Genomic DNA, 12,318 nt, shown 5'->3' on the forward strand with positions numbered 1-12,318 from the left:
TCAGTGTTTTTAGATGATGACGACAGCAGCGATGTCACGCTGTCTCTGTATACTGGAGGTAGGGGCCTAAGCTGACCCTAAGCTGGGGCCCTGACTAATCCCTCAACCTGGAGGTACTGTTAAAGGTACAGAGGTCCAGGCCGCCAGCGTAACCCCTACCTCCTGAGGATCCCTGCACCAAAGTAATCTAGTCCTGAGAAGGACCCCGATCACTACAAAAGGGGACAAGTAATAATATGCCCACACACAGTACTTAGACGCACGAGACAGTACAAGGGAAAAACCAAAATCACCTTGCATACAAAAACTACACAACTACAACAGAGGGAACACCAACGGGAAAGGAGATAAATGATAAAGCGAGGAAGGGAAAAAACTCTCCAAATACACTTATCTCTTAAACTCCAAATGCCACGATCCGCTCTGTTAGTCTGCATGAAAAGCTTTCACCGACACTTCCCTAACAGACCAGCAGGCATATGAAGGAGACTCACTAGAGCAACATTGATTGCAGCTGGGCGAGGCTGGACCTCGTCTAGCACAGAGAGAGAGAGAATTAACTCCCTCACTGCTGAAAAACACAAAGCACCAAAAAGTCAGCTGCGAGAAGTCAGGCTGTGTAATCGTGACGATCTTCGTGGCGACACACCCGTGACAGTACCCCCCCTTCTACGAGGGGCCTCCGGACCCTCAGGGCCAGGTTTATCCGGGTGAGTCGTGTGGAAGGCCCGAACTAATCGGTCTGCGTTAATATCCGACGCAGGAACCCACATCCTCTCCTCAGGACCATACCCTTTCCAATGAACCAGGTACTGAAGGGACCGGCGATTAAAGCGTGAATCGATGACCCTCGATACCTGGAACTCCAAGTTACCATTGACCACCACTGGAGGGGGAGGTAAAGGTGACGGTACCACCGGCGCCACATACCTCTTAAGCAACGATCTGTGGAACACGTTGTGAATTTTAAACGTAGGGGGGAGGTCAAGACGGAATGCCACCGGATTAATAATAGAACTGATCCTGTACGGCCCGATGAACCTGGGACCCAGTTTCCAGGAGGGAACCTTAAGTTTTATATTCCTGGTAGACAACCATACCCGATCGTTCACACTTAGGTCCGGACCAGACACTCTCCTCCTATCAGCCATACGTTTGTATCGGTTCCCCATAGTATTCAGATTCTTCAGCACCCCTCTCCATACTGAAGCGAGTGATGAGGAAAATCGTTCCTCCTCAGGAACCCCTGAAGAGCCCCCCCTACTGAAAGTACAAAACTGGGGGTGAAAACCATATGCCCCAAAAAACGGGGACTTACCAGTGGACTCGCTCCGCCTATTATTAAGAGCAAACTCTGCCAGAGGTAAGAAAGAAGCCCAGTCCTCCTGGTTCTCTGACACAAAACACCGGAGATATGTCTCCAAGCTCTGGTTCATACGTTCCGTCTGACCATTGGTCTGAGGATGAAAAGCCGATGAGAACGACAAATGCATCCCCCGCCGTGCACAAAACGCCTTCCAGAACTTGGACACAAACTGAGACCCCCGATCAGACACCACCTCGGAGGGTACCCCGTGAAGCCTCACAATCTCCCCAATGAACACCTGCGCAAGAGTTTTAGCATTAGGGAGAGCCGGAAGAGCGATAAAATGTGCCATCTTGCTGAACCTGTCCACTACAACGAGTATGACCGTTTTACCCGAAGACGGAGGGAGGTCCGTAATAAAGTCCATAGACAGATGAGTCCAAGGACGCTCCGGGATCTTCAAAGGTAAGAGGGCCCCAGACGGACGGGTATGTGAGGTCTTAGAGCGTGCACAAACCCCACAGGACGCGACAAAAGTTACCACCTCCTTATGTAAGTTAGGCCACCAAAACCGACGCGAGAGGAGATCCACAGTTGCTCTACTCCCCGGGTGTCCTGCAAAAACTGAGTTATGGTGTGCCTCGATCACCTTTTGTCGCAACTGATCTGGAACAAACAGTCTCCCCGGAGGTCCAACAGGGGCGTCCCCCTGAGCCTCCAATACCTCCTCCTCCAGCTCAGAGCATAGTGCCGAAACCACCACCCCCTCCTGAAGGATAGGAATCGGGTCGTCCGTATTCCCGGCCCCAGGGAAACTACGAGATAAGGCATCCGCCTTTACATTTTTTGACCCAGGACGATATGTAACGACAAAATTAAACCTGGTAAAAAACAATGACCACCTAGCTTGTCTGGGATTCAGACGTTTCGCGGACTCCAGATATAGCAGGTTCTTGTGATCGGTGATGACGGTGACCGGATGGACTGCCCCCTCCAAAAAATGGCGCCACTCCTCAAAAGCTAACTTAATGGCCAAGAGTTCCCTATTGCCGACATCGTAATTCCTCTCAGCGGACGACAATTTTTTAGAGAAAAAGGCGCACGGATGCCACTTACCAGGGGACGAACCTTGTGACAATACTGCTCCCACCCCTACCTCGGAAGCGTCTACCTCTACAATGAATGGCTGTGACGCATCAGGTTGAATGAGTATGGGTGCCGAGGCAAAACATTTTTTCAAGGAGGAGAATGCTTGACAAGCCTTGTCAGACCACCTAGAAAAATCCGTCCCCTTTTTAGTCATGTCTGTGAGAGGCTTAACCATGGACGAGAAATTACGAATGAACTTCCGGTAATAATTCGCAAACCCCAGGAAACGTTGTAGTGCCTTAAGATTCTCTGGCCGATCCCACTCAAGAACTGCCCGCACTTTCCCAGGGTCCATACGAAAACCGGACGCTGAAACCAGGAAGCCTAAAAACTGGAGTTCCTGTACGGCGAACACACACTTTTCCCATTTGGCATACAGTTTATTATCCCGCAGGATCTGTAACACCTGCCTAACGTGCTCCTGATGAGACACCAGATCCGGCGAGTAAATTAAGATATCATCCAGATATATGACAACAAACTGTCCCACCAGGCGGCAAAAAATGTCATTAACAAAGTGTTGGAACACCGCCGGGGCATTAGTCAGACCGAATGGCATGACAAGGTTCTCATAATGCCCCTCCGGAGTGTTAAACGCCGTCTTCCACTCATCCCCCTCCTTCATCCTAATCAGATTGTACGCCCCCCTGAGATCCAACTTAGAGAACCATTTGGCGCCCACGATCTGATTAAAGAGATCGGGAATAAGTGGGAGCGGATACGGATCCCGGACCGTAATCCGATTCAGTTCACGGAAATCCAGGCAAGGGCGTAGGCCTCCATCTTTCTTCTTAACAAAGAAGAACCCCGCAGCCACCGGTGAAGATGAAGGTCTAATATGCCCCTTAGCCAGACTTTCTGAAATATAATCCTTCATGGCCTGCCTCTCAGGACCAGAAAGGTTATACAACCTAGCTTTAGGTAACTTGGCCTCAGGGAGCAGTTTTACAGAACAGTCATACTCGCGATGAGGAGGTAGTTCCTGACACCCTTTCTCCGAGAATACATCCTCAAAGTCCGCCAGAAATGGAGGTAATACCCAAGGAGTAACCGCACCGATGACCGTGTTCATGCAGTTTTTATTACAGAATTTACTCCATTGGCTTATCTCTCTGGTTTGCCAATTAATAACCGGGTTATGCTTAGTTAACCAAGGAAGGCCCAACACTATAGGAGTGGGAAGACCCTCCAACACGTAGCAAGACAACAGTTCTTTATGTATTGCCCCCACCTGAAGTTTTACATTATGCACAGCTTGCAAAAAACTTCCCTGACCGAGAGGCCTGGCATCGATCGAAAATATGGGGATGGGTTTAGCCAACTCACTCAATCGCATACCTTGAACCCGGGCAAACCGAGCATCAACCAGATTAGCCCCGGCCCCACTATCCAGAAGAACAGATATCCTCTCAGTTCTCGTACCCACCACCACCTCCGCCGGTACGAGAAACTGAGATGACCCTAGGGACGAAATACCTACTCCCAGATTGCCGTCCACCACACAACCTGGGATCAACAGTTTTCCGACGACTCTTCACTCTGCAAGGGACGGGATGGACACCCCCCAATAAAATGTCCCTTTCTCCCGCAGAAGAAACACCTTCCTGTCTTATGGCGCACCACCGGTCCCCTCCCCCGAAATGATGTCCCACCTAATTGCATAGGCTCCTCTGGACTGACCAGGGGAACAACCATATGAGGGGACCTTGTAGGAGGTGGAGTCATCACAGGGGGTAGAGTTATCCCACACCTCTCCCGAAGCCGTCTGTCAACGCGAATAGCAAGGGCCATAGCGGCTTCCAGTGACGCGGGAGAGTCATACTGTGCCAACACATCCTGTAATTTGTCGGATAAACCTTGACAAAACTGGCTCCTAAGAGCCGGGTCATTCCACTGGGTGTCCGTGGCCCACCTGCGGAACTCCGAACAGAATTCCTCCGCCGGACGATCTCCCTGCTGGATCCTACGTAACTTAGACTCAGCAAGGGAGATCCGATCTGGGTCATCATATACGAGTCCCAGAGCAGCGAAAAACCTATCCACTGACAGGAGAACCGGGGAGCCCGGGGGAAGAGAGAACGCCCAAGATTGTGGGTCCCCTTGTAGGAGCGAGATGACAATTCCCACCCTTTGTTCTTCACTCCCCGATGACCGAGGCCGCAGCCGAAAGTACAACTTGCATGCCTCCCGGAAAACAAAAAACTTGTCCCGCCCCCCAGTGAACCTGTCAGGGAGAGCCACTTTAGGTTCTGGTCCGGCTTGCTCCTGAGGATACAAAACCTTGGACCTAACGTCCGTCAGCTCCATGGACAAGCTCTGCAACTGCCGAGCTAGACCGGCTACTGGATCCATGGTAGCTGGAGAAAAACTAAGCGGGTCGGTGAAAATGTCACGCTGTCTCTGTATACTGGAGGTAGGGGCCTAAGCTGACCCTAAGCTGGGGCCCTGACTAATCCCTCAACCTGGAGGTACTGTTAAAGGTACAGAGGTCCAGGCCGCCAGCGTAACCCCTACCTCCTGAGGATCCCTGCACCAAAGTAATCTAGTCCTGAGAAGGACCCCGATCACTACAAAAGGGGACAAGTAATAATATGCCCACACACAGTACTTAGACGCACGAGACAGTACAAGGGAAAAACCAAAATCACCTTGCATACAAAAACTACACAACTACAACAGAGGGAACACCAACGGGAAAGGAGATAAATGATAAAGCGAGGAAGGGAAAAAACTCTCCAAATACACTTATCTCTTAAACTCCAAATGCCACGATCCGCTCTGTTAGTCTGCATGAAAAGCTTTCACCGACACTTCCCTAACAGACCAGCAGGCATATGAAGGAGACTCACTAGAGCAACATTGATTGCAGCTGGGCGAGGCTGGACCTCGTCTAGCACAGAGAGAGAGAGAATTAACTCCCTCACTGCTGAAAAACACAAAGCACCAAAAAGTCAGCTGCGAGAAGTCAGGCTGTGTAATCGTGACGATCTTCGTGGCGACACACCCGTGACAAGCGATCCCTTCTGCTATAAATCAACTTGAAATGTTACCATGTCTATATTTTTACTCCAGCAACTGTAGGACGTCGAAATCGACACCTGGATTAAAGCCCACGAGACAGAATTCTTCCTTGAGCCTGACACCTTTTCGCCATTTGAGGACCCCGATACATCCGGTCAGTTATAGGGCGGTTTGTCTTGGATAAGAAAGTTGAAATAAGTATTAGTTGGGGTCCATATTGGTGTATATATTATCCAAGAGCTAGGTGAGGGCATCCAAGGTCATATCTGACATGCAGGTTACCTCTGTAACCACTGCTGTGTTATAGCCAGGGCAAATGAGCAACTACTTAGGGGCATTATGACTAGCTTATTTGTCCCTGAGCTTGTGGGTGAAGACTTTCTGCCATGTCAGCGCATGCAGTCATGAGTCTATACACATACAGTCTATGTAGTACATGTTCGGTTGTAGCAGCAGTAGCATGGAGGTAAATTTTTGCCTGTACTGAGCAATGTAACTGTGAATCCGGCTCTGGGGTGAGCTAAACAGCCTATTTGTTTCTGAGCTTATGGATGAACACCTACTGCCATGTCAGCACACAGTCATGAAGGATTGCAGCTTTCCTGTCTCTATGTAGTACATGTTCAGAAGCAGCAGCAGCATGGAGATAACTTTTTGCTTATACTGAGCAATGTAACTGTGAACCCAGCACTTGTGTGAGCTAATCACTTACTAGAAAGCTACAGCACAGATCTCTGTATGTCGGCACCTCTTTCTGCTCTTTCCTCCTACTCTTCCCCTATCCACAGACTTTAATAGGCAGCTGTAACCTAATCACTTAGTGTATGGTATTGCAGCAATGCAACATTAGCAAGGAGGACACTTTTTGCTTGTATTGAGTAATGTAACTGTGAATCCAGCACTGGGGTGAGCTAAACACTTACTAGAAAGCTGCAGCACAGATCTCTGTGTTTCTGTGCCTCTTTCTGCTCTTTCCCTTGTCCTGTCCATAGACTTTAATAGGCAGCTGTAATCTAATCCCACAGTGTATGGCATTGCAGCAATACAACATTAGTAAGGAGGACACTTTTTGCTTGTATTGAGCAATGTAACTGTGAATCCAGCACTGGGGTGAGCTAAACACTTACTAGAAAGCTACAGCACAGATATCTGTGTTTCTGTGCCTCTTTCTGATCTTTCTTCTTCTCCTGTCCATAGACTTTAATAGGCAGCTGTAATCTGATTCCATGGTGTATGGCATTACAGTAATGCAACATTAGTAAATGGGGTAAGAGGAGAACTGGTGCAGGAAAAGTTGGACAGGTGTCCCACTATCCACTGATGAAGTAGTTGAATTGATACAAACCAGCACTAGGGTGGGGAACATTTGTTTGTTTCTTATATATATTAATGCTGCCTTATTACAAGATTTTGCAGATGATAAAATACTGGTCTTTTGTTTTTTCTGTTCTTCCATTAGTCAGTTAACAATCCTTTTAAAGATGGCCCCGTGACCACGGTGTTCCCAAATTCCTTTGAAACTGATCAGAGAAGCTCACTGTCAGTCCTGCCCCTCAGCCCTGACGCCCTCGAAGAGATTGCTGCCGGAACGAAAAGCATTTCTCTGGTTGCGGCGAAAAGACGATCAAAAGTTGCCAGCACCGAGTCTTCATTCATCCTAAAGAAAGAGAACGCCCTCCCCTCGCTGAATGCGCTTCGAACCCCAAAAATTGTACTTCGTCCACTGGTCAGGAAGGCTGCGAGCACCGAGAGCCTGACCGCAATAGCTCCAAGGAAAGATATGGACTCCAAGCTTCTCTCATTAACCAGCCCCAAGAGACTCCATATCAAAAAAAGCTTTTGGGGAAGAAGGTCACGTTCATTTGAAGCTGCTTCTTCACAGGTTAGTACACTTAAGTGTACAGCAACTGTGAGCTTAAAGGGGTTGTCCAGAAATTTCAGACCCCCACCAAACCTAAACTAAGAATAGGCCATCAATATCAAATTCCTGGACAACCCCTTTAATAATGGGGGCACCTTGGGAAAAAACTCCTGGTAGCAGTTTAGCAACATTAGAGCCAAAGTGCCCTATTATTTAACCGGCGCTAAGTGTTCGCAGATACTGTCAAGAAAAAATTAGAATTTTTTTTTTCTCTTAGATAACCGGCACTAGAGTGGAGCAAAGATGTAAAGATCTTAATGTATAAGCGATTTCTGAGGTCGTTCTTTTCACATACGTTCATTCAAGTTAATAATAAAATGTAGTAAAAAAAAAAAAGAATGTCCGGCACTGCCATTAGGGACATATCTATTTATTACTGGCCAGTAAAGGATTTCTGTCATTATGTACATCTCAGATACAATAGTTTCCAGCTGATAAAAAAGTCATAAAGTGGAGGCAAGACGTCAATGCCTCTGTGTAGCATGCGTCACAAACCTTTCTGATATGCAAGTAACCTGGAAGATATAGTGCCGCCTACTGAGTGTAGCAATCATAAAAATCAATTTCGACCCTTTAAAGATCCTTGATACATGACTTTGGATAAGAAGCCAAACCTGAAACTTCATTTTCAAACCCCTGTTTTGGGGTATATGCCCCTCATCAGTGCAGAGCTGGAGGTCTGATTTGGCTGGGTGAGAGGCCTCTGACAGGGTGTCTAAGGGTTGAAGTTTCTCCATGTGAATAGTGCCAAGTCACCAGTTCTCTTCCCCTCTGAAGAGGATATTTGCATATTTAAATTCCCAGAAGAGCATTGCATGGCCTCTAAGTCTCTCTACCCTGATATACACTCTCCACAAGGAGAATCTTTGCCACAGAGCTTTCCATAAAGGTTCTGCTATTTATAAGAGTTGTTTGTTGTAAGGGTTTTTATTATCTACTAGATGGTGGCCCGATTCGAACGCATCGGGTATTCTAGAATAGGTATGCGGCCGACGGGGCGCAATTAGCAGAGCGGCGTTTAAATTTGGCGCCCAAATCGCTGATTGGTTGCATTAGGCAACCGCGACCAATCAGCAAAGCGGTGTTTAAATTTGGCGGCAATATCGGTGATTGGTCGCGGGCGGCGGCCGCGACCAATCTGCGAGCCGTGTTAGTGAGGACTGGAGAGCGTGTTTAAATTTGGCACCAAAATCGCTGATTAGTCGCGACCAATCAGCAGAGCGGTGTTTAAATTTGGCGCCAATACTGCTGATTGGTCGCGGCCGCCGACCGCGACCAATCAGCAGAGCGATACAGAGCGGGGTTTAAATTTGGCACCAAAATCGCTGATTGGTCGCTGGCCGCGACCGATCAGCAGAACGGTGTTTAAATTTGGCGCCAAAATCGCTGATTGGTCGCGGCCGCCGGCTGCGACCAATCAGCGATTTTGGCGCAAAATTTAAACAACGCTCTGCTGATTGGTCGCGGCCGTCAGACGCGACTAATCAGCGACTTTGGGGCCAAATTTAAACCCCGCTCTGCATCGCTCTGCTGATTGGTCGCGGTCGCCGGCCTCGACCAATCAGCAGAGCGTTGTTTAAATTTGGCGCCAATCTCGCTGATTGGTCGCGGATGGCGGCCGCGACCAATCAGCAGAGCGGTGTTTAAATTTGGCACCAAAATCGCTGATTGGTCGCGGGCGGCGGCCGCGACCAATCAGCGAACCGTGTTAGTGAGGAATGGAGAGCGTGTTTAAATTTGGCACCAAAATCGCTGATTAGTCGCGACCGCGACCAATCAGCAAAGAGGTGTTTAAATTTGGCTACAATACTGCTGATTGGTCGCGGCCGGCGACCGCGACCAATCAGCAGAGCGATGCAGAGCGGGGTTTAAATTTGGCGACAAAATCGCTGATTGGTCGCCGGCCGCGACCAATCAGCAGAGCGGTGTTTAAATTTGGCGCCAAAATCGCTGATTAGTCGCGGCTGACGGCCGCGACCAATCAGCAGAGCGTTGTTTAAATTTTGCGCCAATACTGCTGATTGATCTCGGCCAGCGACCACGATCAATCAGCAGAGCGTTGTTTAAATTTGGCGCCAATCTCGCTGATTGGACGTGTCTGGCGTCCGCGACCAATCAGCAGAGCGTTGTTTAAATTTGGCGCCAAGCTCGCTGATTGGTCGCGGCTGGCGTCCGCGACCAATTAGCACAGCAGTGTTTAAATGTGGCGGCAAGATCGGTGATTGGTCGCGGGCAGCGGCCGCGACCAATCAGCAGAGCGGTGTTTAACTTTAGCGCCAAGATCACTGATTGGTCGTGTGCGGAGAGCGCGACCAATCAGCGAATCATATTGGTGAGGACCGGGGAGCGCCGCTGCCTGTGCGGCTACTTCCGCTGCGAGAACCCGGGACATGAGCGACTGCTCGCAGCAGAAGTATCCCGACCCGCAGCGCCGCTCCCCGGTCCTCCTTTCACACCCTAGCCGCTGATGTCCCCACAGTATCCGCATGGTGTTACAAAGGTCCGGACATTTGTGTTAAAAATCACTGATTGGTCGTTGGCGCTGCCCGCGACCAATCACCGATTTGGGCGCCAAATTTAAATATCGGCTGCGACCAATCACCGATCTTGGCTCCACATTTAAACACCGCTGTGCTGATTGTTCACCGACGCTGGGCGCGACCAATCACCGATTTTGGCGCCACATTTAAATAGCGTCCGCGACCAATCAGTACAGCGGTGTTTAAATGTGGAGCCAAGATCGGTGATTGGTCCAATCAGCGATTTTTAACACAAATGTCCGGACCTTTGTAACACCATGCGGATACTGTGGGGACATCAGTGGCTAGGGTGTGAAGGGAGGACCGCGGAGCGGCGCTGCGGGTCGGGATACTTCTGCTGCGAGCGCCCGCTCATGTCCCTGGTTCTCGCAGCAGAAGTATCCGCACAGGCACTGACATCCAATTGGTCGCGGCCGCTATTTAAATGTGCCGCATAAATCGGTGATTGGTCGCGGTCTTGGCCCGCGACCAATCACCGATTTGTGCGCCAAATTTAAATATCGGCCGCGACCAATCACCGATCTTGATAACACATTTAAACACCGCTGTGCTGATTGGTCACGGCCGATATTTAAATGTGGCGCCCAAATCGTTGATTGGTCGCGGGCAGCGTCCGCGACCAATCAGCACAGCGGTATTTAACTTTTGCGCTAAGATCAGTGATTGGTCGGGTCCGAAGACCGCAACCAATCATCGAATCGTCTTGGTGAGGACCGGGGAGCGGCTTCCTGTGCGGCTACTTCGGCTGCGAGAACCCGGGACATGAGCGGGCGCTCGCAGCAGAAGTATCCCGACCCGCAGCGCCGCTCCCCGGTCCTCCCTTCCGCATGGAGGTCAGCGACACCGGCGGTCCTTCCGCTACTACCGGCCGGGAGATGAGCGCCTCGCGCCGCTCATCTCCCGGCTGCATCTCCGTCCCGCAGATGGGTCCGGCGGTCGGGGTCCTTCTGCTGTTACCGGCCGGGAGATGAGCGCCTCGCGCCGCTCATCTCCCGGCTGCATCACCGCTGAGCTCCGTCCCGCAGATGAGCCGCTAACGGCCGCCATCTTTTTTCAGAAATCCCGCGGCGCTGATTGGCGGCTGCCGGACCAATGAGCGACGCGGGATTTCCTGGACAGACAGACAGACAGACAGACAGACAGACAGGATAAGACAATTATATATATAGATATTTTTATTTTTCTGTCTTTCCTCTCTATCTTTCTATCTATCTCGTATCTATATGTCTATCCATTATTTACCTATCTCTCTATTATCTATTTATCATCTATCCCTATTGATCTTGATTCTTATTTTTCCATCTTTCTATCATCAACTCTCTGTCTAGACATGTCTCTAGTGTATGTCAAAAGACTAGCAAGTATACAGTACAGACCAAAAGTTTGGACACACCTTCTCATTTAAAGATTTTTCTGTATTTTCATGACTATGAAAATTGTACATTCACACTGAAGGCATCAAAACTATGAATTAACATATGTGGAATTATATACTTAACAAAAAAGTGTGAAACAACTGAAAATATGTCTTATATTCTAGGTTCTTCAAAGTAGCCACCTTTTGCTTTGATGACTGCTTTGCACACTCTTGGCATTCTCTTGATGAGCTTCAAGAGGTAGTCACCGGAAATGGTTTTCACTTCACAGGTGTGCCCTGTCAGGTTTAATAAGTGGGATTTCTTGCCTTATAAATGGGGTTGGGACCATCAGTTGTGTTGTGCAGAAGTCAGGTGGATACACAGCTGATAGTCCTACTGAATAGACTGTTAGCTGCTTTTTTCTTGCCATAATACAAATTCTAAGTAAAGAAAAACGAGTGCCCATCATTACTTTAAGAAATGAAGGTCTGTCAGTGCGAAAAATTGGTAAAACTTTGAAAGTGTCCTCAAGTGCAGTTGCAAAAACCATCAAGCGCTACAAAGAAACTGGCTCACATGAGGACCACCCCAGGAAAGGAAGACCAAGAGTCACCTCTGCTTCTGAGGATAAGTTTATCCGAGTCACCAGCCTCAGAAATCGCAAGTTAACAGCAGCTCAGATTAGAAACCAGGTCAATGCCACACAGAGTTCTAGCAGCAGACACATCTCTTCAGCAACTGTTAAGAGGAGACTTTGTGCAGCAGGCCTTTATGGTAAAATAGCTGCTAGGAAACCACTGCTAAGGACAGGCAACAAGCAGAAGAGACTTGTTTGGGCTAAAGAACACAAGGAATGGACATTAAACCAGTGGAAATCTGTGCTTTTGTCTGATGAGTCCAAATTTGAGATCTTTGGTTCCAGCCACCGTGTCTTTGTGCGACGCAGAAAAGGTGAACGGATGGACTCTACTGCCTGGTTCCCAACGTGAAGCATGGAGGAGGAGGTGTGATGGTGTGGGGGTG

General features: G+C 49.1%; 1 protein-coding gene across 1 annotated transcript in view; it reads left to right on the forward strand.

The window, feature by feature from the left end:
- The window catches only part of LOC141161001 (kinesin-like protein KIF19), an 83,070-nt gene that overhangs the window by 46,521 nt on the left and 24,231 nt on the right, over positions 1 to 12,318 (forward strand). Inside the window, exons 16-17 of the mRNA XM_073645792.1 lie at positions 5,528 to 5,630; positions 6,936 to 7,358. Of these exons, the coding sequence (XP_073501893.1) occupies positions 5,528 to 5,630; positions 6,936 to 7,358 (526 nt within the window). The remainder of the gene's footprint in view (positions 1 to 5,527; positions 5,631 to 6,935; positions 7,359 to 12,318) is intronic.

Source organism: Phyllobates terribilis, unplaced genomic scaffold (assembly GCF_046119375.1).
Source record: "Phyllobates terribilis strain yellow unplaced genomic scaffold, ASM4611937v1 Scaffold_9__5_contigs__length_417890890, whole genome shotgun sequence".
NCBI lineage: Eukaryota > Metazoa > Chordata > Amphibia > Anura > Dendrobatidae > Phyllobates > Phyllobates terribilis.